This window comes from Cladophialophora immunda (assembly GCF_000835495.1).
Source record: "Cladophialophora immunda strain CBS 83496 unplaced genomic scaffold supercont1.6, whole genome shotgun sequence".
NCBI lineage: Eukaryota > Fungi > Ascomycota > Eurotiomycetes > Chaetothyriales > Herpotrichiellaceae > Cladophialophora > Cladophialophora immunda.
The window spans coordinates 3973171-3999124 of NW_015622546.1; the positions used below are offsets into that span (position 1 = coordinate 3973171).

General features: G+C 52.9%; 7 protein-coding genes across 7 annotated transcripts; 4 read left to right on the top strand and 3 right to left on the bottom strand.

Moving 5' to 3' along the window:
- The first annotated feature begins 57 nt into the window (after window positions 1-57).
- PV07_10795 (uncharacterized protein) lies at window positions 58-1463 on the top strand. Its single transcript, XM_016398156.1, has 5 exons — window positions 58-220; window positions 276-302; window positions 368-397; window positions 453-543; window positions 600-1463. Exons 1-5 carry the CDS (start codon window positions 166-168, stop codon window positions 727-729), a joined length of 333 nt encoding a protein of 110 aa, XP_016245347.1. The 5' UTR covers window positions 58-165; the 3' UTR covers window positions 730-1463.
- On the bottom strand, window positions 1038-2806 carry PV07_10796 (uncharacterized protein). The gene is made up of 3 exons (XM_016398157.1): window positions 2241-2806; window positions 1434-2185; window positions 1038-1381 (listed from the first exon to the last, which is right to left on the bottom strand). Exons 1-3 carry the CDS (start codon window positions 2488-2490, stop codon window positions 1346-1348), a joined length of 1038 nt encoding a protein of 345 aa, XP_016245348.1. The 5' UTR covers window positions 2491-2806; the 3' UTR covers window positions 1038-1345.
- Window positions 2807-3224: 418 nt separating this feature from the next.
- PV07_10797 (uncharacterized protein) lies at window positions 3225-11416 on the top strand. Its single transcript, XM_016398158.1, has 2 exons — window positions 3225-7393; window positions 7631-11416. Exons 1-2 carry the CDS (start codon window positions 3569-3571, stop codon window positions 11057-11059), a joined length of 7254 nt encoding a protein of 2417 aa, XP_016245349.1. The 5' UTR covers window positions 3225-3568; the 3' UTR covers window positions 11060-11416.
- Window positions 11417-11431: 15 nt separating this feature from the next.
- On the bottom strand, window positions 11432-15029 carry PV07_10798 (uncharacterized protein). The gene is made up of 3 exons (XM_016398159.1): window positions 14627-15029; window positions 13708-14574; window positions 11432-13646 (listed from the first exon to the last, which is right to left on the bottom strand). Exons 1-2 carry the CDS (start codon window positions 14978-14980, stop codon window positions 14137-14139), a joined length of 792 nt encoding a protein of 263 aa, XP_016245350.1. The 5' UTR covers window positions 14981-15029; the 3' UTR covers window positions 11432-13646; window positions 13708-14136.
- A 107-nt stretch (window positions 15030-15136) lies between these two features.
- PV07_10799 (uncharacterized protein) lies at window positions 15137-17757 on the top strand. The gene has a single exon (XM_016398160.1). It carries the CDS (start codon window positions 15465-15467, stop codon window positions 16890-16892), a length of 1428 nt encoding a protein of 475 aa, XP_016245351.1. The 5' UTR covers window positions 15137-15464; the 3' UTR covers window positions 16893-17757.
- Window positions 17758-17769: 12 nt separating this feature from the next.
- PV07_10800 (uncharacterized protein) lies at window positions 17770-19100 on the top strand. Its single transcript, XM_016398161.1, has one exon. The coding sequence runs from the start codon at window positions 18160-18162 to the stop codon at window positions 18694-18696; it is 537 nt and encodes a 178-aa protein (XP_016245352.1). The 5' UTR covers window positions 17770-18159; the 3' UTR covers window positions 18697-19100.
- Window positions 19101-21950: 2850 nt separating this feature from the next.
- PV07_10801 (uncharacterized protein) lies at window positions 21951-25863 on the bottom strand. Its single transcript, XM_016398162.1, has 2 exons — window positions 24822-25863; window positions 21951-24705 (listed from the first exon to the last, which is right to left on the bottom strand). The coding sequence occupies exon 2, from the start codon at window positions 23994-23996 to the stop codon at window positions 22473-22475; it is 1524 nt and encodes a 507-aa protein (XP_016245353.1). The 5' UTR covers window positions 23997-24705; window positions 24822-25863; the 3' UTR covers window positions 21951-22472.
- Between the last annotated feature and the right edge of the window lie 91 nt (window positions 25864-25954).

A 25954-nucleotide genomic window follows, 5' to 3' on the forward strand; every position in this document is an offset into this window, starting at 1 on the left:
TTTACCGGCTCCGATTGGCATAGATGGGGCTTCCATCGTCACACCCACTACTGCACCCTATGAGTTGCTGCATTCACCCTCACCTTACCTTCTCCAATTCGCTCTCTGTTTAGTAGCCACTGCGTCGCGCAAGAACGCAAGCACAAGGAAAACACCAGCAGCGACATGCCTCCAATTCCACCTTCCGCGCAGCGGCGTGGGCCGTCGTGGATTGATAAAAGTATGTGGTCCTCCCTGTCATTCTGTTGCTCGTCTGAAGCTAATGTTGCTTGCAGTGAAAATGGGGATGTTGATGGGCGGAAGTCAGTCAAACAATGACAACAACAAAGACAGAGATGATATTACAGAAGGACTGACTGATTCACAGCTGTCGGGGGCATTATGGGCTTTATCTACGGTTTGTCGCGCTCGGTGCAACCGTCCAAAAGGTCCACACTAATTACACTGCAAAGGTACCGTGACGATCTTTCAATACGGCGCAGGTCAAGCTGGTGTAATGAGGACGCTGGGGAAATACATGCTGGGGTCGGGCACTATGTTTGGGTGTGTATCGCGGCTCCTCTCTGTACAGGAAGGTCTCTGACAATCTGGTCCAACAGGCTCTTCATGGGTATTGGAAGCATCATTCGAACAGACTCACCTCAAATGGCATCAGCAGTATGGGCACGATCACGATACCCGCCTCTTGTTCACCCACGACGAGATCAACTGTCAATCAAGTCCCGATGATTCAAACTGCGGTAATGGAGAGAGACAAGAGTATGGCGACGACTCATTGTACATACCCATAATGAAGAGAACTGGACTTGGAAAAGTTGATTGATCACGGACGAGAGCGATACCCATTACTGACATAATAAACGGTGCAAAGGCCACCAATTTGCCATTTCTGGCCACGACACTGAGATGAATACATACATTTGCTGGCTTAAGCTCTCACTCCCAACCACACTCAACAACGTCGGGTGGCAGTCCATGATCACTCGCACCTCATTTTACATCGACGCTAAAAGGCATCCCGTGCCGAGTCTAGGTGAAATTGCTCCTTTCTAATGCCTTTTTTGTCTCGAGTGACACTCATGCCGGGCCATTGCTTGAGCTACGATGGGCTGCATCTCCAGAGAGGTATTTTGAGGATCGTTGCATTTAGTCGTCTTGGATGTTACAACAGCCACTGGCATCTTCCGCTGAAGCTGACGCTCAGGGTATGGACGCTTAAAGCATCAAACCAGAAACAATCGCTCGCAACCACTCGCTGTTCCAGTGGGACGGCTGTCATTATCTAATCTTGAAACTCAACAAAATGATTGTACATTGGCCCGTGGATAGCATTACTGCTACCCATTCAGCCCGATATCAACACCCAAAGTAAGAAGAATATCTGGGATCGTTAGACGTCAAGCTGAGACAACCGGGGGGGATTGCTAACTCACCATGAGAACACCAAACATTTTAGCAACCAGCCATCTATTCCCTTGTACCCGGTTCCAATATTTCAGCAGCTCTCTCTGTGCGCCCTGGACGTTGTCCACCACATCCTCGGTGTTTGCATCTATCCGTTGCAACATCTCTCCCTGTTCAGACACCATCGTTGCAAGTTGGCCGAAAATGGAGCCCAGCTCGTTTATCGTCCTTTCGATGGCTTCGATGGCTTGTCCACGTTCCTGTATATACGTGTTGGTTGGTTGTGCTTCCTCCATTAGCAGCAGTTGATGGTCGGACTGAGGGGTATGCTTCATGAGAGTCGAAGTATTTGAAGGCTCAAGGGTCAAAAGATCGGTCGAAGAGGCCTGGGGAGTTTTTTGCCGACTACTTGAACCCTGGTAGAGCGGCGATTGTGACCTTGAGTCATCCAGATGGGGTTGTGATCTTGCCGACACCGACGACACAAAGTTCTCGGTCCTCGATCTGGACGCCTGGATATTCTTGGTGCGCACTTCTAACACATCTTTAAAATTGACGGCGACATCCGTGACCTTGTTTTGCAACATTAACACCACGTTTTTGTTGTGCTGCCCTTCTTGGTCCGCCGATCGGGGTTGGGAAGCGGTTGGGTGTTGCGAGTGCGTGAGCTGTTGCAGGGCGGATATTTGTGCGTTAAGCCCAGCTAAGTCTTGTTTGATAACGTATGTCAGCTCCGCGATCTCGACAGGTCGATCGTCGAAGATAGCCTTTCTTTTGGCGACTGTTCCTTGTCAGCAGCTTTGTTGCGCGCACCGAACACCGGGTTCTCGACGTACGCTGCGCAAGCCTCTCCAATTTGCCCATGGTGGCAGTAATCCCCCTCCCTATCTGGGCTGCATTGCGAGCGAATTCCGACCTCGAGCCTCTTGAGGTGCCATTTGCGGCTCCATTTGCTTCTTTTCTTTGCGAATCGCTGAGGAGGGACTGTCGTTGTGGCCCGCCCTTGGTTGCGGTTTGCCGCTTCTGTGCCTGCGCGAGGATTGTGCGGAACTCGTTCGTTCGGTCTTGAATGCTTGTGGAAACCATGGCGGTCTAAATTTCAGCACAGTGGCATTAAAAGAGTAAAAGTGGTGGAACTCGGTGTTCGCAATCGGAACAGTGCTGCAGTTATGAGGGAGTAAGTGGTAGTGGGCTCATGCTAGGTCCGTGGTCTATGAAATGAGTATCGTGGGAGATGTGCGGTAGTGGAAATGTTATTACATGTGGCTCGACGGTATTGCGTCCAGGCAAAAGACTCAAGTTAGTATGTACAAGCTCCGTGAAATGAAAGAAACGAAACTGAACTCCAGATCCTCGTTCGAGGCGCCGCAGCCGGAAATGTCCAGGTGTCTTTGCCGCCACAACGAGCCACCTGCCACAACAGCCTCATCACAGCCACAGGTCAGATCGTAATTGAAGAGGGTTTCGCGTTGCACCGAAAGCCAGGAAGCGGAGAACAATTTCACGAACGGGTGATGCATGATGCGGCAATGTATGAAACTTGCAAGCGGCGTCCAACTTGCTCTGTCAAACTCAACAGCCCATATCCCACCGTCCTCCATCATCACCAGAGACCATACACACCCTCTGTGTCTGCCGCATTCGATTTATCGAGATCTGGTCGCGAAAAAGTGTGGCGCAGCCGTTCTTGAGGTGACGCATGGTTGAACTCTCCTACTGTCTTCTCCAATCAAGTCCGCAGCCTCTTGTCCCGTTCGTAGGGCAGAGTGAGGAGAGCAACGCAGCAGCCCTTCATTTCTTGCCCGCCATTCCTCCAGCATTGCGCGGCTGGCCTAATAGTCCGCTCACATCTCCTTCACATCCTCTTATTCGCATATGCTCTAGGTATCCTCGGTACTTCTTTGCCAATTGATCAGTTGCTCCAGCCTTTCTTCTACCCATCTTGCGCAATAATAGTCTTCCCACATCCGTCTGTCGCGTGCAACAAGCATCCCTTCGGACATAATAACGCCAGCTGCTCGACTGCTCCTGCATACTCGGAAAGAGTCGAAACATATGCCGTGGCGCATAGCCTGCGAAATGTGTTACTTCGTACCTTGACAATCCGCAACTTCTTCTCCTGCTATACTTGGACAAGGCCAATCGACCCCCAGGTCCGCTACAGATGGCGACCTCCAACCCTTATGGTACTGGGAAATACAAGACCAATGTGGGAAGAGCGATCTCGAAGAAATGGAAAGATCTCCGCCAGGTGAATTATGAGGGCTCAGATTGGGGAGAGGATGAAGAATACGATGAGCCACAACCCGTGTCTGCGGACAATCCTCGACATCCTGCTTGGGGCACCCAGTCCAACGTCTATCCATCCAATCGAAGCTTTACCAGCCCTTCCCCTTCTCGAGCCGACCAGAGACCGTCATTTGATCGCGGCGATGAAAGAAGACATCTCTCTTCCTCTATTGGCTTTGAATCGGCATACCCCACGACCCAGCGTTCGCCTTTCCCAGAGCCTCAACACGATGACGAATCGTCTGCTTCAAACTATGGGATGCAGGCTCCTCTTCGCCTTAATACCCAGGCACAGGCTCCTATGCATCCAGGTGGCTTCCGACCAGGTTCAAGAGGCAGGCAATATCCGGCATATGAAGAAGTGCCTTTCTCGGCTCCAGGAAGCTTCCCACAGCAAAACATCTCCGGCCTCGGGGGTCGCCCTCCTTTTGGTGACGTCTATCAGCGCCGAGAAAGTCCCATGAGGCCGGATAGCCGTTCTTCCAATGCATCTCACCGACAATTTCCTCCGCGCAAAGCAAGCTTGAGTCAACAGTCGCCTCAGCCAGATCTCTTGCGACGCAGCGAGTCTCCCGTGCGTTCTTCATCCCCAGGACCTGGTAATAGCATTTCTATTGATGATCGTCCTCCACCAGTGTTCATTCGGCCATCAGATATCTACAAGCGTATGCCTGAGGAGATGGAGAAAGTACGCAAGTCACAAGAGTCGTCCCGTCCAAGCGTCGATTCGGCCACGAACCCAGCTAGAGAAGGTTCTATTGGTGGTCGCTCGACTTCCTCAGATCCCAAGGAACCTACGGGCCCTATGCAGATGACAGCGGAGGATTCGGATTCTACTCGTCGCCTGAAACCTACCTTGGATACCGTGCCGGAGCGTAAGAGCGAGTACGGGTTCGACAACTTAATCAAGATACCAAGCGACGACAACCAACAACCGAAAGAGATAAAGACCGAGTCTGACGCCGTGGGGGTATCTAGACATGATACTACTGCATCATCGGTCTATACCGATCGTCCAGACCCCGTATCCGCCTCCCCCATCTCTCGTAATATTTCAATCACTGAAGGCATTCCTGAGACGGATCATCGCCTGCCAAATGCGAAGGAATCCTTTGGGCTACCCCTCGTCCACAGAACATCTGGGTTTGATGTGGATCTTGGTGCACTGGCAACGCCGGTGCCGGAACCTACACCTCAGATGTCGCAGTCATCAGGCAATGGATCACCGCCAGGGACCTCTTCAAATAACACTATTGACGATGCTGGCTCTGAATCGAAGAGGCAAGGTTTGCAGCACCAGCCTACTCTTGGCTATAGGTCAGTTGTCCAGCAGGCCTTCGATCAAAGCGAGAACCAGTCACCCTTTTCTCCCACCTCCACAGCAGGGACTGTTGGTCGTTCAAACAGCGCCTCAACGACAGACATTAGCCCTATAATGAGTCACAGGCATGATCCAACCCCGTCTACTTCCTCCATCCAGACCGTACAGGCCGCAATTCCTGAGGAGTCGGCGCATTCAGAGTCGCGACCAACATCAACCAATACGCTGAAGGCTGTTGAGATGCAGCCAGCTCAGGACGAAGTGCTTTCTCCGCCACCTCCAATTCGTCCTGGCTATCGACGGGACATTACTCCCCCAAGTCGAGATAATAGTCCTGCAAAGAAGCCTCGTGAGGTTGGACCTCGGGAATTTCTACAACCACAGCATGGCTCCCTTGTGGATGACGAGACCAGACAATCTGTACCAGAAGAACCAGCTCGTGGCAGGGTGTTAGGTGATAAACCACTTCCTGCAGAACTCAAACAAGAAACGGGTCCTGCATCTACAGACCCAGCCCTGCCGAGGTCAGGTACTCCATCACTAACTGAAGTCCACGATCCTACAACCAGATTAGAATCAAGTCCCGTGAGATCTGCTGTTACCATTGCAACGGCGCAGCCTCCGCCATCGAATGACGTCCAAGGGCGCCCATCACCCCAAATGCGACTAGAGAGCTTTCGTCCTGCAATTCCTGGGGGATGGCAATCATATGCCTCGTCTGCAGGCTCAGCCACTCCTGGCACAAGTACGCCTTTACAAAGTCAGAGGAATATCCTATCACCTCAGCCCCCATTTTCTCAAAGTCGAGTCGATAGCACTGAGAGCATACCTACTGCCCGTGCTCCTGTAAATCTCACTTCTGATGGAGATGGAGTCACCCAGAAGGCTTTCGCCGCAGCCGCTTCCGCTGGAAGTGCTCTTGCTGGGGCATTGGCTGGCCATCGACTGGCCGAACAAGCGCAAGCCTCTGGCGAATCATCATCAGAAGACAACGCAAATGAATGGGACGCGTCGAGTTCATCTAGTGGGGAGGAAGCACAGCCAGCAACATCTGACATGGGGCCAGAGAGTCAGAGAAATAAGCAAATGGCCGAGCCTGGACAAGAGAGCATAGGGAAAAGAACAAGTTCTGAGCCAGTGACCAAACCGGTCCGAAATCCATCTGTGTCGAGCTCAACGCCTTCATCAACCAACAATTCTGCCGAGGCTGGGAAGTCCCCTCAAGATGTTGACTACATACCGGCGCCTTTGCGCACTAGCCGACTTATCGATACCTCGAGCCCTCGTCCACCGATCCCTAACGTCTCAATGCCGCAAGACACTCCCACCGAGAGTGACAATGAACGATTACAACAGGAAATTGTGAAGAGTTTAACTCCAAAATCTTCAAATTTGGACGGCCAAAATGCACAAGGAAGTAGTCCATCCGGCACGATTCCGCGAGGGACCATACATCAGAACGTCGATGATCCTGAACCTGGACCCAAGACTTTAGCACCTCTACATGTGATCACACCACGACCAATAGAGCCTACCACCTTGACCAACGATGGAAATTTGAGCAATTTTGATCAGCCACGGGCTGAATCCACGATGTTATCTTCACAAACTTCGACTGCGTTTCCTCGGGGAGCGACTATATCGCCAAGTGTCGACACAGATATGGCCGGTACTAGCCAAACAGAAGCTCCGGTCGAAGAGAGAATGGTTATGGGCGGTAAACCATTCCTCCAACAACGATTTTCCTGGGAGACAGGCAGCTCACAGCCGCCCTCTGCGTCAACGCCCAAGCAAATGAGCCCGCCTTCAGCAAGTTCTCCGGATACGATTACAGCCCAAGTCCCATTGGCATCTGGCTTAGTTGACAAACCCCAAATGGACGTGGAGGTCGATCAGCCTATTGCTAGGCAAGCAACTCTGTCGTCACATGAGCCCATTCAAGTGGTGCAGCCCTCCAGAGTCCCTACGGCCGCTGGAGAGGTACCCCAATCTCCACGACAACACGACGAGCCACCGACTTTCCGTACAATTTTGAATCTTGGTACCCCAGCAGAACGCATCAAGGCGTTCAACGACAGTCGGCAATACTATGCCACGCCAGATGAACAGCTGGGAAATTGGCTGATGTCAATGAAGACGCCTGAAAACTCGGAGCTGTTTGCCACGAATGGTCGGCTCTCACTAGACAGGGCCGAGAGCATCAATATACACAAGCCATCGCCCCGACGAATGTTGACAGAATCAGCTGGACACATGCAGGAGGACGGAAAGAGGCTAATGGCGGCCGCTGGACGATTCGGTGGCAAAGCGGGAACTGCCGCCAAAGGTCTTTTTGCTAAAGGAAAAGAGAAGATGCGTCACGCGAGCTCTGGTGAAAAGGTAGTCCGTTGATCTCCCCCCTTTCCTTTGCCGCGCCTGTAATACATTTCATTACAACGAAGGGAATGTATGTGATGCTATGGCGGGAATTTATTTGTTCAGGGACCCCAGAACCTGGCTCGGACACCTTCACGGCGTTTCTCCTCTGGCACCTTCAAATAGTAATGAATGGAAAACCACATTTTTCAACATGTCTGTCTCTCCTGAGCGAGCCCTTGGTTGACGTTTTGATTTTAGGGGACACTGGCCAGCCGACGAAAGTCTACCGGACCTCTTCCAGACGAGCCCGAAGACGTTGCATCTCCTTCCCAGCCACGAGATTCCACATCACTTGACGGTCCACCGCAAATTCCATTGAGCATCACGCCGGCCTCCCCCATTGATTGGTTCTCGAATCCCGAGCTTAAGAGGTCACGGACAAGCGATCTGGATCAGATTCGGCTGCCACAAACATCCACTTCACCCACGGTTCCAGAAAGTCAAGTTGGCACACGGTCACAGTTGCAGCACGCCAATGTGGTACCTGGCGGCGACGGCACCTCTTCCATTACTCCTGTCGGTCCTGTGCTTGCTCCTAGTCCCGCGATTTCGGCACTGGATAGCGAACAAGAGCATAACGAAGATGATGGACTGCCTAGCCGTTCAATCAGCCAGTTGACCCGACCTACCGATCAATCACCTATCGAATCCCCACACCAAGCTCTTGAACGAAGCAAGAGCCACAGAGAAGACTCTACAGTTCAACCGCAGGTCGCCACCACGGAGTCTCGTGGTTTGGACCCGAATGCTCTCGCCGCACCAAAGCCTTTCACGGAGCACCACGAAGGATCAGCATCTGAGGGGCACTCCAGTGATAGGAGCCTGCAAGTGCCACAGCTGCGACGACGATCTGTCATCTCAGATGTATCCAGTGCTAGTCCCAGTCCTGGCGCTGGCGCTGAACGGCAATATGCCAGAAGGAGTGTGTCTCTATCACCCGCCGACGAAGCACCAATTGATCCGATAGCTGCTCCATATGGAGAACGGGTAACCCAGCCTGAAAAACCATCCCAACTCATGGCAGCTGAGGCGGCCATAAAACAACCATCCTTGGACACTGAGCAACGCCCAGTAGAACCTCCAGCGGCGGTTGCCCCTTCGACGGCAACGCAGGACGAGCTCCCCAATATGCAAGACTCGAAGCCACGTACTGGGGTGATAGAGCCAGATTCCGCAGGCGAACTACCAGACCAGCAGCCGGCTTCGCACCATGAGCAAGAACGCGAACAATATCTGCCTGGCCAACGTCGACCCTTCTCATTTGCTGGCATTGAAGGTATTGGTGCAATCCACCAATCAGAGCAGATGCAGGAGCCGGATCTCAGCAGGATACCCTCCCAGCCACTCAGTCCCATAAGTCAGGGCCGAAGCAGCGCAGGACTCAGCAAAGAGATGTCACAAGTCAGCGTCGAAGAGATTACGGATCAGGCAAATGCACCAGGGCAAAGGCATTCAAGGTCATATTCCAGACCTTTCGCTGTTGATCCGAACATCGGCAACCATCCGGCTTTGCGTGCAGCGGAGCCTGAGCAGCCACCACTGGATCGTGCTCAGATGTACTCTACTGAGAGTCCTTTACCTAGTGCCAGACGGCCTCAAGAAGAGCTTGATCGTCTGCGCCAGCAAAAAGAACAGCAACAGGTTGCCATCATGCAACAACACCAGCCGTCGATGGAAGAGGAATATCGTATCCCTGGCCCGTACGTGCAGGAATATCGATCACCAAAACAAATCTCCGCGCCCAGGAACGGTCGAAGCAATGTTCAAGTACTCGCGAGCGGGAAGCCACTGCCCAGTGCGCTCCGATCTCAGCAATATCCCAGTCAGATTCCTCCCCAGCCTCATCCCGGACCGGCCTCAAACGTCTCAGTGGAAGGACCAAATCGCCGGAGTTACCAGGAGCAGCCTTCTTACAAACCTGGCCCTGCTGCTCACATTGAATATGATACTAAGTCTGGAAACATCCCGACCCATCCTGCTGCTCAGTCTTTGCAGCATCATCGTCAGTCAATGAATGCATCCCCCGCTCCAGCTGTGCAACCAGAATCTTCACAACCAGCATTCCCTGGCCCACAAACAGAGCGAAAGAAGAGTATGCTTGGAAAGCTCTTCGGTGTCGGCTCCCAGTCGCGTTCGAGGCTCCACAAACAAGGGAGAGTCGGGAGTCCAATCGACAATACAGAAATAATACACAAGGAGAAGCGTGGTAGCTTCCTGCGCCGGAATGACAGTATGTCATCAGAACATAGCGGCCAACACGGCCGCCAGGACCACCTCGGACAACTTCCATCGTCGAATATTCAGTCCCACTCTGCAAGGCGGCAGTCTAAGGATGTCCTGCGAGCTCCTACACCAGAAACCGGGGAGAGGGTTCCAGAGGGTAAGAAGAAGAGGTTCTCAGGATTTGGAGGCAACCTATTCAAGAGCAGCAGCAACAACACACGGGCCGCAACGGCACCCACTCCTCCTTCACGGACGACCCAAGGGCAGCCCATAACTACCCAACGTGTTATTTCCCCCGACCCCTACTCCGCGCAGAGCCAGCGGGTTATGTCTCCAGATCCATATTCTGCACAGACTCCTTATGGCCAGTATCCCGCTGGACCCGGGGGCTACTTCCACCAAGGGCCCGGACAGTCACAATACCCTCAGTCTACATACCCATTGGTTCCATCTCAATCTCAACCATCTCAGTATCCAAAGGCGCCCTCTCCATATCAACACCAGTCTGAACCCACCAGATATCCATACCCGGGACAAATTGCTCAGTCGCCTCCGCCAGGTCAGCAGCAAGCAGTGGGATCATATCCATCCACTGCGTATCCCTACATGAATCCAAACCAAAGTCGGCCCTCCGATCTTCGCATTGATACAAGTAGCGGAAACCGTAACCAATATTACGCCCCTGCTACTGCCCCAGCACAAGGCTATTCGCGTCCGTTGTCATTCGCTTCGGCTCCGTATAATCCAAATCCAAGCCCTGGGATGACAAACACGGCCGGACCAACCTCTGCTTCTCCTGGACAGCCTACAGGTTCAACTCAACAGGAAGCTCGTACCCATGTCATCGACCTCCACAAACGATCACGCTCACCGCGACTTGGACGTCCGGCCTCTGATGACCTAGACTCCAACCAAGAACGAGGCACTCCGAACATTGGCGTTAACAACATGCTGGGTACATTCAGTTCCAAGAAGATCAGCCCTGTGGGTGGCATCGCGCGCCCGGACGATGATCAAGAACGGCCCTTTGCAATCACGGTGCCGGGGCTCGAAGACGAAGGAAACGAGCGGCGCAAGAAGCAGCTCCTGCGGGAGCGGATTGAGGGTGGAACAGCAAGGAGTGAGACGCCTGTCAGTGTCGAATCCGGCAGCCATGCTGAGCATATGAACACCAGCACAGGCCAGGGGCTAGAACGCAATGTTTCCGTTCTAGAGGGATCCCATGTTCCCACATCCCCACGAGAAGCCCGTCGTTCCAGTGCGAGAGACAAGAACACGCCCGGCATAATTGCAGAATTACCAGGATCAAAAGCAGAGGGGTATGAATCGGAAGAAGAGATCCCAATGAGTGCCACGGCGTACCCGGGACAGGAATGGATGCCGGTTTTTGTGGGCGACGATTGATCTTGAAGCCCGAGAGAGTTTTAATGTCTTAAGCTACCATGGCACAGCAATTATGCAGAGCAGAAAACTGATGCCTTCATAGAAGTTGTTCAAGTGTGTTATTGGACGGCCGGAATGTCGGACTATGGACGGGCGAAAAGCCGTGATGGATTTTGGACTATGGTCTTTCATCTTGTCCGGTGTACATAATTTCTACCCTATATTTGCGTTTTGGTGATTGAGCGGTTAGCAAGCAAGCGGCCTCTTGTGGTGTTTTAACAACTGAGTCGAACTTTTCTTCAAAGGCTTCAACGAAGATAATTATCCCTTTTACGGCCTGGCAATGTTCTGTGAGAGGTTGGATCCATGTAAGCGAGCAAGTGGCACGCGGGAATGGAACTCAACGAACAAATGGATGACTCTAATGTGGTATGGCAATTCAATGAGGGTGGGTATATCCCCAACAGCTAAGGCAAAAAAACATGCCACTCTTTCCTTTCAGTCGACTATGGTTTCCAGCATCTTCCGGACTATTGGTTTGCGTCCAAATATACTCGTATGCCGGCGAGGCTGAGCATGAGGAGAGGAGACCAGCCAATTGATGGGTTTCTCTCCTTCAACTTCCTCCGCCTTTCGGATCCGACGTGCAAACACTCAGGACATCCTGTGAAATTTGTGTGAGCTCCTGACTCTCCGCTTTCCTGGCCTTAGCCTGGTCCATATCCTCTCGGTCGGACGGGGAACAGGAATGAAGGCAACAGCGGCCCCAGACCTCCATCTTGATATGATAGCGAATGACGTCAATTTCAGGACCGGCACGGACGGTGGCCGGACACGGTTTTCGTTCGTTTCCCTTGTAAGACGATAGTGAGTGGCGGAAGCGTGGTTAATGGCTTCTTGAACCCCGGGCATGATATATATATGGTCGGAAACGCCGATAAGGACTCGAGATCAAATGTCTCCCTCTCGGGTGGAGATGCTCGAGAGCAGGTGGCCTTCCATATCGTCCCGGCTCAAGCATCAGGATTTGATCTCTGACACGGGCCCATGGCTCAATGCTTTCGTGGCCTTCACATCGTTCCTCTACGGCGACTTACAATTCAGTCATCGTAGCAGGCGAAGGAGACTCTCTGGTGAACCGCACGTGCAGGGAACGGTCGACAATGGTGCCCAAAGACTTTCTGAAGAGGCTGATGAAGCGGGTGCGGAATGCTGAAGTGTCCAGAAGGGGAAGCATCTTCCCCCAGTCCAGGTTGTGGCAGGCGAGCGAACATGCACCGACTTCCACCACCTCCCGTTCTGACATGGCCATTTTGGGTGCCCTCGTGGTGTCACATCTCTGCGTGGCCGGGTCGATACATATAGCGCAAGGTTCATCCTTCAGGATCTCTTCGCTGATATAGGCACATATGGCAACCCCCAACGCACAGGCCGCGACAGCGACCAGACGAAGGACCAAGTTGAGCATCGTTTTGTATAACAACAAGCTGTGTGCTGGAGCCAACGACCAGAAGGCAATCGTTGAAGAGGGTTTCCGGAACCCTTGTCAGCGCACATCCTCTGGTTCTTATATTCACGAGGTATATCCTTCCGGCTCAACATTTTCCCCCTGCAGGATATAGCGTACTTTGTCTATGCGCAGCCTCGTCAACCAATCGCAACGATCGCACGGTAATATGGTCTGCCATGTAAAGCATATATCGACTGGGCTGGGCTGGCGGAGGGTCGATCATCAAGAGACGATCATCTGATTGACGAGGGGCTGGTGCTAGTCGATATAAGGTTCGGTGGCTGGCGAAACTTACATCCAACTAGATGTACTCCGTAGTCAGAAGATATATCTCGAGCCTCGCTGGGGTCCGTGAATATGGGCAGTGGTGGTGGTAAAGGAGGGTCCAAGCGTCGCGTCAGATGAGAAAATACAAGCGGATTGTGGACGAGCTTCGGATTTGAGCTTTTCTCACCGAAAGTGTCCCAGTGGGTTGACCCCTCGACATACCACTGTTTATAGGAATGTTCACACTTGTCCCGAGTCAATATTTGAACCATTATCATTATCAGCCTCGAAACCTGCATGATCAAGATCCTCGGAAACCGCAGCCCGACGTTTCATCCACGCACTGACAACCACGATACCAGCAGACCTCCAGGAAGGTGACCTGTTTGAGCGGAACAACGCAAGGGTCAGCAGCAACGCCTGGTCAGCTGAACACATGTGGTTGACGGTGTTCCAGGGTTGAGTCACGTCTTTCCAAACTTTTTTCGCAATTATTGCTAGCCAGTTTTCAAATGCCACATGAGCCCGGCAAGTTGGACCGTGCCCAAGCAAAAGCACGAGCATTTAGTGCAACCCAGTCAGAGAAGATCAAGAACCCGAAAGAGAGAAAGTTTGGGTCGAGTATCCATTTCAGCAGGCCTGTGTCGTACAACATCAGAAAGGCGTAACGAAGTATCGATAGGCAAAGTCTGGAATGGGCTTGAACATTTGTTGATTAGAGCAAATGTGTCAAGTCACATAAGAGACCAACCGAACCGAACCGCAAATGGTATAATTCTGGCTCGTGCTGTCACAAACAACTCCTTCAACGGAATGTGGGTGTGTTCTGTGCTATCGTCGCTTGGTAAGTAAGTGATAATTTCATAGTGAAATAAATTTGTATGAAGCTCACCTCAACGATAGGCACAGCGAATATCTGACGTGCAGGATTCATCCTTGGATAGATGTTCCCTTGGGTGGCAGCACAACGGTTCCGATGATTATAGCCGCGAACTGAATAAGCCGCTGTATGGAATAACTACCTCAGCATATTCCGGCTGGAGTGGAAACCTCCCATCGGCTCGACCATGAAGCGCCTTCCAACATCGTCCCGTGCTCTCTCCGGCAGTGTCGATGGGTATCATGCAAATCCGCCTTTCGGGATAGAGTCTGCATTCTTGATGGAATGCCTTGTCGATCAAAATATTCGACGAGTAAAAGGCTATGAGGGAATGGGACACGCAGCGATGTTTTCTACCAGGCCATCTGCGGTAGGATCATATCCCGGTGAAAGTGCCGCGGCTGCCAACGAATACGGTCAGCCTGTTGTAGAAGCAGCATTCTAAGTTCGTTTCGTCTTCTTTGTTGCCTTCTTGGACATCTTGTTTCCTGCGGCCGGCTGCGCTTGATCCTCATTCCCTCGATCCTGGACATCGGTTTCTCTCTTTCTTTTTGTCCTCTGTGGCTTGCTTCTGGATCTATTTTTCCGCTTTTTGCCCTCCTGCGGCTGTGGCTGTTCCGTTGGATCTGTGCTGTTGTCGTCGCCATCAGAGTCGCTGTCAGCCAGGGCCTCCGAAGAGGGCGTATCTTTCAATGGGACTGCGACTAGTTGAGCAACTTGCTCTAGTACATCAGTGGCATCGGATGGTTCGCCTGCGCTCGCATTTGCCTCGGCTTTTGCCTTCATAGCAGCCTCGAGATCCTTTAGCCTTTTATTTGCGAGGACTCTCTCTCGTGCCTCGCGCTCGGCGCGTTGTAGATCGTATTTTTCATTCCCCGCCTAGAGCGTTTTAGCATTTCGCTGAGAGCGCGTGTTTCTCAGAGCAACATACCAGAGCATGCTTGATGAATCTTCCGGCAGCATCTTTGTCCAGCGAGAGAGTTGGCCGAGAACTCTGCTGTGTGGCTTCGCTTTGCTTGATCTTCTCAAAATACTGCTTGACTCTTGTCAACTCTTTGAAGACAGCATGCTCTTTCGCTTGGACACCATGCAGCCTGAGGTAGGAGAAAATCAAGGACTCGATCGAGTAGACAAGGAGGACATTGAGTTTTGCGCGGTCGAGCAAGGGCAGCTTTTTCGTGGTGGCGGAAAGAGCGCCGCTAAGGACTGGTTCGAGGTTATCTTCAAGGTCCTCCAGATTCTCCTGTAACTCGTCAACGAGTTGTACCACAGCCTTGGTGTCCATCTTGTCGCGATGGTGCAGGGGAAAGTGTGGCTGGCAGGGCAATGCTCCGTGAACTTAGAGAAAAATGTCGCAGTCGACCGTGAATTGGAGTAGGAAATTGATATTCTTCCCCGCATCAAACCTGCGCGTCTGTTCGCATTCTCCGACTGCGACGCACTCGACCAGCTTAGTTCCTCTGCCATCACTCGCATCACGGTTCCTTATCTCTCTTCTCACCAGACGGATCGATGTCCAGTGGCCTTATCAGGATGGTTACGGTGTCTTGAACTTGATAGAGCATATCCCGCGAGGTAGAGTTGCGCAATCTGCCCGCCTACCCCAATCTCATTCTTTGGTGAACCCCAAACCAACCTTCAAGCTGTCGCAACGACTCCTTCTTCGCCCACTCTCTCGGGCAGTTCGCAGATGGCCAAAGGCTCTGAGCTCAGGCTTGTGGACGCAGAGCACCTTTTGTCTTAGACAACCGCCTCGCAGGTTCGGAACCATGACTGAAGCTCTCTCTTGGTGGAGAGATCCGCCTTCGCCTGAGCCCTCTGGAGACTCTCCCACATTCGAGTCCAAACCACTGGAAGAATCAGCACTACTCAACACAGATAATGAACAGCTGCTTACAAGACGTGTACACATCCTCGGGCTCGGGAGTATCGGAACTTTGGTCGCCCATTCTTTGAGATGTTTACCCAATCCTCCTCCGATCACCTTAATGATCCACCGGCAAGAGCAGTATGAAGTATTCAAAAGAGGTGGCCGTACTATCAACTTGATAAACAAACAAAACGAGATCAACGATGAGCAGACTGGGTACGATGTTGACCTGTTCAGCGGATATACAGAGGACGGCAAGGCGCGATGGGACTTCATTCCGGACAAGCCTTTGAATCGACCACAGACCAATCCTCTCGAGGAAGGAGAGCAGATGCCGTCCGGCGAGCTCTACATCTACACCTTGGTAGTTGCCGTCAAGGGTCCTACAACTGTTGCTGCCCTCCGCTCTATCAAACACCGTGTCAACGCAAAGACAACCATATGCTTTATGCAGAATGGGCTCGGCCAGATAGATGAACTCAATCAAGAGGTCTTTACCGATCCTCAGACGCGCCCGACGTATATGCTGGGAATTGTTTCTCATGGCGCGTACATGTCGCAGCCTTGTACAGTCGTGCATGCTGGATATGGTACAATAGCTCTGGGCATATGTCGAGATACCGATCGTTTCCCGCTCCCTCCAAAGGCACCAGTTCAGCATTTGTGGGAGTTGTCGGAGGAAGAGAGGAAGAAGCATCACCCTACCGACAAAGAACTTTTTGCAAACCTATCTTCGCGGTATCTTCTCCGCACCTTGACTAGATCGCCAGTGCTGGCATGCGCGGCGTTCCCATACTTGGACCTACTGCAACTGCAGCTCGAAAAGCTGTCTTCCAATTGCATCTTGAACCCTCTCACTGCCCTCCTCGATGTTCCCAACGGGGCACTGCTGAATAATGAGGAGCTACTACCCGTCCAGAGGCTGCTCCTTGCTGAGATATCTCTGGTCATCCGAGGTCTACCTGAACTGGAAGGCATCCCCAATGTTCAGCACCGGTTCTCTTCCAGGCGACTTGAGCAGCTGTTCGTGGGCGTGACCAAGCGGACGGCGCAGAATTCGAGCAGCATGCGGGAGGATATCCGCCATGGCAAGAAACCAGAAATCGACTACATCAACGGCTACATCATCAAGCGGGGCGAGCAGCAAGGCATTAAATGTGCTTTAAACTTCATGCTCATGCAGCTCATCAAAGGCAAGAATTCGTTGAGGAGTGGCGCAGGCCTGCCCTATGGCACAACACAAATCCAGAGCGAGGTCGACGCGCATCGCCCCGAGTCGGTCACCATCACCGACATTAGCACTCCGCGGAGAGACAGCATAGGGTGATGGTCGAGTGTGCTTCTTGGGCTCGGGAGAAGCAGGACCTGGATGCAAACCTATGACACAGACAAATCCTACTGTAACTCGAGCACGCGCTGAAGGATTAATGACAGATGACATCGTGTCAGCGCTTGGCCACATAGTATGCTTTCCTGAAGCAGAAACAGGACAGGTCCCGTGTTCTATTCTGGACCAGGACTGACAGCTCGATTGCGTCGCATATTGATCTGCGGTGTCTCTGCTCTGGCACTCGTGACCACTCCAGACTGCCCAGAGAAATTAATCGACCTGGCTGGGGAACCTTGACCAGTCCTTGGGGGAGATCAATAATGGGTCCAGAATGAAAGCCCTCATGGCGATTACCGAATCCAGTACCCCCAGGCGACGACGTCTTGCGGGGACCCAGTTCGGCCCTGCCTGGCGCATGAACCATGGCTCAAACCATGGCCGTTTGATCCAGACCATGCCAGCCTGGATTCCGTGAGCATCTGGGCAGTCGATGAGTGGCTGAGGGAAAAGGCTAAGCTTCTCAGCGACGGGCTCTTGATCCAAGGCTGGGGCGAGGTTGGTCTAGCCCAAAAATACCTCGACTATCCTGGAAATGGGCTGACGCCTCTGCTAGCCTCAAACATCAGTGGCTGAGATAAACGAAGAGGAGGCGCTATCGACAAACCTAAATCCTCAAATCCCCATCCATTATCGGTTCTACTGCAGGGGAACATGTTGATCTTGGCGCTATCCACGACACGAAGATTGCAGTCACCTGGTCGCCGTCGGTCGTCTGCGAGCTAAGGTTGCGAGATAGGCTGGTCCCCACCGAGAGAAGCGGCGTGCGTCTTGGTCCCATCACCCCAGTTGATCCAGCACCTGGACCTTGTGGCGGGAGGTGGGCCAGCTGCGACGGTCGCTCCCAAGGTTTGGGGCCTTTCGGTTGCCAGAGTTGGAGCTGGAGCTGGAGCTGGAGGTGGTGACGGTTGCGTCTGCTCGCTCGAGGCTGAGTGCGAGGGCGATGCAGGATCTCAAACGACATGGCTGGCTTGCCGGCCAGTCCCTGACCTAGTCCAGGCTCTCTCCGTACCAACCTTTTTCCGGGCTGGTCAATGGCATCAATTTCTATATAACAATCGCTTCTCCCTCCTCTGGACCCAGCCTGTCACCCAGTTCCGCAGAACCATCATTCGTTACCTCCTTCTCAGCAATTTGCTCCTCGCTCGTTGCAGACCCAACCCAATTACATTCTTTTCTCTCACAAAGGCCTACGTAATCCATCACCATGCGTTCATTCACCATCGCTGCCGCCGCCGCCCTCATCTCCTCAGCCTATGCTTCTCCATGGACTATGGGCGGCCTCTGGGGAGGGAAGTACGACCCGACCAAGTGCTTGACCCAGGCCACTGTTGAGAGCCTTGTTGATGGGTTTGGCAAACTTATCTCAGCCTACACCGACGCCGACGCCGAGAAGATCCTGGCGGACAATCTGACCGACTATTCTGACTCGATCAACTCCCTCATCGGCCAACCAGTGGGCACCGCGACCTTCCCAAGCAAGGCAGCCTTCATGGCCGGCCAGGGCTCTCAGCCCCCAGTCCCGTTCCAGCTCCTTGCCATTGAGGCTTTCAACTGCGACACCATCTCCCTGCGATGGATCGGTGGTCTCCAACCTCAGCCCGTCAAGGGCATCACGGTCTTGAAAGCATCCAACAGCCAAGGCCAAAAGGATACGTGGCAGATCAGCACCATCTACACCGAGTTCAACAGCATTGCGTGGTTGGAGGATATCGGTGGCAACGTGACCTACCCAAGCCACTGAGACCCCTGAGGCTTCATTTATCTGATACCCATTTGACATTTGGGCCAGGGGCATAGCGTTGGCGCCGGGAAAATGATGCGTGGATGGGGCTTTTCCGCGACTGAGATTTTCAGCAGCGAGGCACACGACATCAATGGGGGTGGCACTACAGGAGACCCCGAGCATATATTGGATCTTGTGAAACGTTATGCGGCATCATTTCGACGGCTGACCCTTGACCTGCAACTGAATTGGCATTTTAATGGCTTCCAGTACATAGCAATAATACAGCGTGCTCCTTGCGCGACATTCCACACACTCGTGTGACTCGGACTGTCCATCTCCTCGTCCCACGCCGGCGGCGATAGCGACCGGGACTCGGGTCCAGAGTTATTTCGCTTAAGCCTCCTCCTCCCCCGACACCCGGATAGGGCTCTATTCGGTTATACCAACCGAAGTTGGCTTTTCCCACTGCAACGCTCGTCAAACACTTGGACTGGCTGTTCTCTGGGAGTAGCAATCTGGCACCCTCGCCCTCGTTTTGAGTGCTGCAGCATGGAGTGAGACTGGAATCTGATGCCAGCAAGCACCCTTCGTCCGGCGAAAAGGACGATCCTCCTCTTTGGGACTGTTTAGTGTGTAATTGTGGATTCTCTCGCTGAAGATCATCGGGGATTGACATGCTGTTACTGGCCCAACAGGCCGGAGACCAAGCGCCAGTAGCCTCGAGCCCAAACAAGCCCGACTGGAGCATTCAATCATCTTGTCTGGCGACTGAGGGAATCATGCGCAATCACGTCTCGGCCCGCGCACACTTTGCGACGACACGTTGGAACTACGAGAAGCTCGTCGCTTTGAAACCGCAACTGTCTCGACCCATCGTGCCAGGTTTTTCTCAGAATCTAGCAAGCGAGCCAGCAGCAAGCATTGCCTGGTGAAATTGCGCGGGGGGCCAAGATGCCATCCCCGGATTTTGCGTCGCCTTATTTTTCTTCCCAGGCACTGGACCAGGCACTGGACCATGAACCATGGCACTGGCTCAACGGTCCACCAGAGCTTGCCTGCTGCTTAGACGTTGGCCGACCACGGGCGAACAGCATGCTAAACAAGAGCCATCTTTGACTGGTGTGCGATAGCTCTCTGCCTTGTCCCACCATCGCACAACGCCGGGGCTGCTTCGTGCCAGTCTGGTTCTCTGCTCGTACGAGGACCCGAGTCGACTTCATTTCGCTTTCTTATCGTCGACTACTCGAGGACTGGACTTGCCGTGGATGGTCTCGATGGGGGAAAGCCGAATGGAGATCCGCAGGAAGCAATTATATTACGAGTATGTCCCAAGTTCTTGCTGCCGCTCTCACCCTGCTAATAGAGCTATCCACATCGACCACAACCTACCCTAGGGCGAATGTAAATTGACCGCTGCAAAATCACAGTTTGTCGGGCGCTTGAGAAGCCCTTTTCTTTGGGGGCTACTCGTAAACCTTCTCGTAATAAGTTTCCCAAGCTTTGCTAAGCTAGCGGCACGGCGCAAGAGAATTCCAAACGGTTTGATGATCCTGCACCCAAGGAGGCCCCCCTGACTTCAGATTCCCTGGCTCTGTCAAATCTTGGAAAAGACACTCCTCACCATCAGCCAAAAGAGATGGACAAAAGATGGCTGGCCAACGTTTCAATCACTGGTGTGGACTACGTGTACGGAGTACTCGGTGCTCGGTACGCAGCCCCTTTCTGCTACGTTGCATTTGTCCCCTACAAGCCGCACACATACATAGTATACTTGCCACCCACTTTGGAAAGGGCACAGAATAAGGGGAAGATCCGCCATCTGTATCCCATCGCGGGAGAACTGCTGCCTAATTACTGCTACCTGAACGGCTCTCTCACTAGTCTGGGTCACCTGTGTCGATCTTGCATGGACAGTTGCTTCCTGGGCCAACTTGAACGGGCGAAAGGAGGGCATCACAGATAGACATGTATGCGATAGGCTCCCCAATACGCTCACTCTCTTGCCGCAATCCTTCTTCCTATCTTGATCCTCGAAATTACCGTTGGGTGGGTTATTACCTCCGCTCTGTGTTGAGGGATGCTGTGCCTTCGGATTCATATTCACGTCTTGTATGATTTGGCCGGATCTGCTTGCTGAGCAGTACGCTGAGCCTGCATCCGCTTTCTCAATCAGAAAGGTCGTTCCTGTAGGTATTAGTCCGCCGCAAGCCTCCGCCACAGGTCATCCCTCGAAGATAGGGCCTTGAGATGCGCTCTGAGTGGACCGGGAAGCAGCAGAAAGGGCGAAAAGGAAGCGGGAAAGGATTGGACTATCTTGTGGAGACGGCCCTTTGATCATTCCTTCAATATGTCCTCGCCTCATGAGCATTCTCGTCTCTCTCTGTGTGAGCGCTCAGACAACCGAAATCTATCCTTTCCAGGTTGACCCTTTGCCCTCCTCCGAAGCCAAGCGCCTCCTCTCCTGATCTGGGTCCTCTAGACTTGCTATATCCGCTCGGTCTCGTGCTCTGCTCACACCGCTGCCTCTGCTGCGCCTGCACGGATCAGGAGAAAAACACCTTTCCTGCAGAACCCAAATGCCTCGGAGAAACACGACGAGAACGACGTCTAGGCTCTGAGCTGCTGGCACGCACGGATGCGTCCGCGCACTCAAGGTCAACGGCCCACGTGCATACACGCTTCTCTCTTTTCGCATCGGTCGCCCGAGAAGGGACCGCATAGCGGACTCAGCGATCGCGGTAGGGGGGACGAGCACCAGAGAACCGTTGACTGGTTTTGGAGACGTTGCCGAGTCAAGGGCGAGGTCCGGGGAAACACTGGTCCAGAAAGAAACAGACAAACCCAAGCAAGGAGACTCGGCGGCGCACGAGCCAACGTCTTGAGCGTGGCTCTCGATATTGACCCCTCCGTTCCTCAGGGCCTGGAATGAAAGCCCTGACCTCGCGAGTTCAGACTTGGGCCTTCGACATGTTCTCAAGTGCCCTGCGGAGCGCGCGTGACTGGGTTCTGCAGCAAGGGGTTGCGGAAGATCGAGATGCACGACTGGCAAAAATGACGACGACGGGGACGAGAATGCAAGAGTGCGCGAACACACCGTCTCGCGGGTCCTGGTCCGGCCGCTGCCCGTCATAGCCACGAAGGCCGGAGATGGACGAACCCCAGAGGTAAGACATCGGATACGAAATGTTAGATTGGTGTATCGACCAGTGGCCTGTTTGCGGCTGTTCTTGGTAGGATCTTTCAGCACTGATACTGCAATTGCGAAGCTTTCGGGATATGCAAGAGAGCTGGGGCTTGGGAATCAAAATCAAGTCATTGTAGTTGTCCACATCTCGACTTTGAGCTCTGAAGCGTCTTCGCGTTTGTCGACCACGCTACTTTATTCGCCCTTGCTCTCGCATATCATGCCGGTGTGTCGAGGACCATCCCCAAATCAGTCAATCACTCTAGTTATCATGCCCCATATCGTATCCCTCAGAAGGATCTCTAGGTCTTTACCCCGTCATTCAGCCGTAATCGTTCACACATCATGTAGAATGCCGGGTGCTTTCAAGAGTCCGTTCCACGAGCAAGACGAACCTCTCGTTCCTCACCAAGCCTCACCCATGCAACCTGCTCCAAATGCTCGGAATGCCAAACACCAATTCGAAAGCCTCATCCGTCACTTTTGGGACATATAGAACCGAAAGATTTCCTGCCGGTATCCCAAAGACGCCGTTGGACTACAGCGTTGACCCCATCCCTACTGCCAGCGTCTCTGTTCGGTTGAATATTAAAGACAAAATACTCCGTCAACGCTCTCTCTTGGACACGAGAAGTCGCGTCACCAGCTTCCCGACAACACCAAGCTTGACCTTCTTCTTCTGCACTTCCCTCGACCGCTCGGATGTCATGGTATTGGCGCGTTTCCTCTTCCCCGTCGAAGGTGGTGTTGGAGGTATAGCGGTGTCTCGTGGCGGCGCTGACAAAATACCATCCGACCGTGTGCTTTCAATCCCTTTGTCAGCTCTCTGTTGTGACATCCCCACCAGAGCTGTTACTCTGGGTTGACCGTGGGAGCGGAAATTGGCGTTGGGCCTTTTCCGCAGCTTGGACGAAAACCGGGTCAGACTGTTCTCTTCCCTCACCGGCAAGGGCGTACTTTGAGCACTGTGGGTGGGTTGCCGATGGCGTCCAGATATCTGGTATGCGTCATATGCTTCATGGCGTTGCGCGTTGGGAACGTCCCATTTGGCCTCTTTGCGTTGACTCAAATTGATTCTCATGCGGGCATTGGCGTCCGCGATGAAGCGTTCGGCGGCACGAAGATCAGTAAAACTTTTCTTAATCCGCAAGAGCGGTGAATAGTGGCGTCTGCGGTCGTCCTCGTCGTCCCAATCAATGTAAGACACTTCTTTATGTCCTTCAAAACCTTGAGGCAACTGGGTCGTGGTAGTACTATCGTCTGAATTTGGCAAATGCTGCGCTGGTGGGTATTTGGAGCCACTCGAGAGATTCGTGGGCTGAGGTGTCCAACAAAGCTGGCCATCCTGGAACAGGCGAGGATTTGATTGCGGCGGCGGGTTGATGCTGTAGATGCCAGAACCGACGCTGGCCTCATATGTCATCTTAGGAGATGCCACAGCACCGTGAGAATTGTGCGGCAGAAAACTTTCAAAGTAGTTCTTGGGAGAACCGGCAGCTGTGCAAGGGGAACCTTCAGATATGGAAAAGGATGAGCGAGAATGACGCGAATTCGTCAGAGACGGAACTAGGGTGATTGGACTTGTTGGAACCGTGGACAGACCCTCGGGTTCTATTGAGATATCTCCAACTTGCGCAGTCAACTGCTCCAGCAATTCATTCTTCGCCGTCGAGGTCGAGTTTGTATTCATTTCCTGATACAAAGCCGATGGCTCTGGTGATAATAATCGACATTCGACCTTGCATGTGTTTGATGGGGGCCGAACTAATTGTGGTGCCGGTGGAAGCAGTGCTGGGGGGTGAAGACGAGACTGTTCAAAGAGCCAATCACCATATTCTATTGGCGAGGGAGCGGAGCGGCGTTCAGGCTCGATCATGAAGTGAATTTCTTCGTCGATTGCGTCTGCATAAATAAGGGATGGCTGAAAGAAATTCGAGGCCTGCTGCATCAGCATCTCCCCAGAATATAGTGACGCAGATGGTACACGGTGTGGGAGAAGTCCATGGAAGGAACCAGGATCCGAGCAGGAAGGCCGTGGATGAGAGGCATCCTTTCCACACTTGTAATGTGGATTGGTATGAGGTTCTCCCTTTCCCAATGGTTGAGGCATGTTCCAGAATTCGTGTGGCATATGTGGTAGGTGTAGAGCATTCCTCTTGAAGATCCACGCTTTCACAGAGAGGGTACAAACAGTTCAACCATTCGACTTCCTCTTGTGACAAAGGAAATCTGGCCGGAGCTTCTGTCTCGACGAAAGATTCGGATTGGAATGAGTGGGCGAATTTATCAATTTATACTGACAGTTCCACGTGCTGAGGAGATTCCTCAGAAGAAGATCCTGGCTGACTGGAAGTAGGCTCAAGCTGCAGTTTGAAGGAGAAGCAAACCTGGGTCTTGCAGGCTCTTAGATACCATGCAACCCGTGGAGATTCTGGCCTCGCGGGATTTAGGCACAGGCAGTCTGAATAACAAGATGGGGGCCTCGACGTGGGTGTCAGGAAAGCCGGTCTTTCTTTCGCAATATGCCGCGCCAAAGCATAGCCAGACCATCAGCAGCACAGATTGTGACCCTGCATCGATCACAGGCACAGCGGGGTCGAGCTGGAAGCGGAAGTATGGGCCTGGAGCAGTAAAAGCGAATTGGCTTTCAGGTAAAATCCGTCCGAGTTCTTGGCCAAAGCTCTGTTCATGTGGTCTAGGAGGGTAAATCGCTTTGTGGTCATGAATAGCTGCTGCAGGGTGAAGAAGGGGCACATCTCGGTTTTGCAGGAGGGCACAGGACCATATCATTTCGATACAGTCTGCTTCTCTTTTGAGGCAAGGCGCCTCAGAATGATACGCTTAACGACCCTGAACGTCAATGTTTGCGCCATCAATATTGGAGATTGAGCACGGTGAAAGAGAGGGGCCAGGTTGGCTCAAGGGGTGACAGCCTCACCAGTCTAGGCACGCATACCTTTCCGCACACTTGGGTGCGATGGGAACTCCACCAGCGACATTCTCTTGGCTGGACAGCAACGGCCTTCTGGCTGAATATGTGAGTTTGGACGCGTTCACAGGAGTTGGAAACCAAGGTACAGTTTGCTTTTCAGCAGGATTCCAAACTCCTTGGCCGGGCCCTGGGACCACGAGACAGAATGCGAATTTGCTGTTTACCAACAGCAAACACAGTGGTTGGAGATCAATCAATGACGACGCCCCAACCAATATGACCAATCTTGTGAAGGACAGAAATTCCATTCTGCTTTGCTTGGGGGAAGTAGCAGCACACCCTCGCGCAAGACACCTCAATCTCACCAGGGTAGTGGTGTGTTGCAGAAATAGCTTAAACCGAGAAAAGTGACCCTGTCATTGACATTCGCAGGCAGTCAAGGTTGACAAGAAATAGACCCTGCATCCAAACAAGAGATAAGCGAACGACAGCCGTACACCCCGCGCCCCATGCACACAATTTGGGAGTCCAAGGTCATTGATCATGGAAGCGAGGCTTGCCCAACAAGCAAGGTGATGGTCAGCAGAGAAAGAGTAGGCACTCAGCCTCAGTGGTGGCGACAGATATCCGGGAAGCTGGTCTCATGGCAACTAGGCTTTCGCTTCTGCCCGGGCACGGCAAGAAAAGGTACGGATCACGCAGGGAGGCTTGCAAGCCTCTCGTCTGTAGGTGCGGTGATTCGCTCAGGGCGAAGGGACGTTGAGCCAATCCGCTTCTGAAAGAGGTGGTGGACAAGTCGAGCAGCATCTTTGTCCCTGGTTCCTGGATGACTCCTGAGTAAGGATGGTGGGGCAGAAACGAGGTCTTCCAACCCGTCCAGCATTGTTCTCCAAGCTCTTGATCTTAATCTCTTGTCCCCTGCAGAACTTGCTTCTTGAGACTCGACGAAGGCTGTCGAAAGATGGGCGGCCGGCTATGAGGGCGCTCGGGCGGTGACGACGCAGCTGAAACTGTGGCTCGCGGGACCAGGGGTTGAAGGAGCAGACGGCGGTGGCCGTAGATCGCGGCGTTGGGATGACGATGCTGCCAGCTCATCGCTCCACATCTGGGCTCGACGCTTTTGTGAGCTTGCGCCCAGCCTCTCTAATATCGCACCA

Bases quoted from the DNA above. Each gene is read 5' to 3' on its own strand.
- PV07_10800 (XM_016398161.1), top strand. From the start codon at position 18,160: ATGCGTTCATTCACCATCGCTGCCGCCGCCGCCCTCATCTCCTCAGCC.
- PV07_10796 (XM_016398157.1), bottom strand. From the start codon at position 2,490: ATGGTTTCCACAAGCATTCAAGACCGAACGAACGAGTTCCGCACAATC. The intron at 2,186-2,240 runs GTACGTCGAGAA...GACAAGGAACAG, and splicing joins ATTGGAGAGGCTTGCGCAGC to TCGCCAAAAGAAAGGCTATC. The intron at 1,382-1,433 runs GTGAGTTAGCAA...TAACGATCCCAG, and splicing joins AAATGTTTGGTGTTCTCATG to ATATTCTTCTTACTTTGGGT.
- PV07_10799 (XM_016398160.1), top strand. From the start codon at position 15,465: ATGACTGAAGCTCTCTCTTGGTGGAGAGATCCGCCTTCGCCTGAGCCC.
- PV07_10801 (XM_016398162.1), bottom strand. From the start codon at position 23,996: ATGCCACACGAATTCTGGAACATGCCTCAACCATTGGGAAAGGGAGAA.
- PV07_10798 (XM_016398159.1), bottom strand. From the start codon at position 14,980: ATGGACACCAAGGCTGTGGTACAACTCGTTGACGAGTTACAGGAGAAT. The intron at 14,575-14,626 runs GTATGTTGCTCT...AAAACGCTCTAG, and splicing joins GATTCATCAAGCATGCTCTG to GCGGGGAATGAAAAATACGA.
- PV07_10797 (XM_016398158.1), top strand. From the start codon at position 3,569: ATGGCGACCTCCAACCCTTATGGTACTGGGAAATACAAGACCAATGTG. The intron at 7,394-7,630 runs GTAGTCCGTTGA...TTTTGATTTTAG, and splicing joins ACGCGAGCTCTGGTGAAAAG to GGGACACTGGCCAGCCGACG.
- PV07_10795 (XM_016398156.1), top strand. From the start codon at position 166: ATGCCTCCAATTCCACCTTCCGCGCAGCGGCGTGGGCCGTCGTGGATT. The intron at 221-275 runs GTATGTGGTCCT...TGTTGCTTGCAG, and splicing joins GCCGTCGTGGATTGATAAAA to TGAAAATGGGGATGTTGATG. The intron at 398-452 runs GTTTGTCGCGCT...TACACTGCAAAG, and splicing joins CATTATGGGCTTTATCTACG to GTACCGTGACGATCTTTCAA.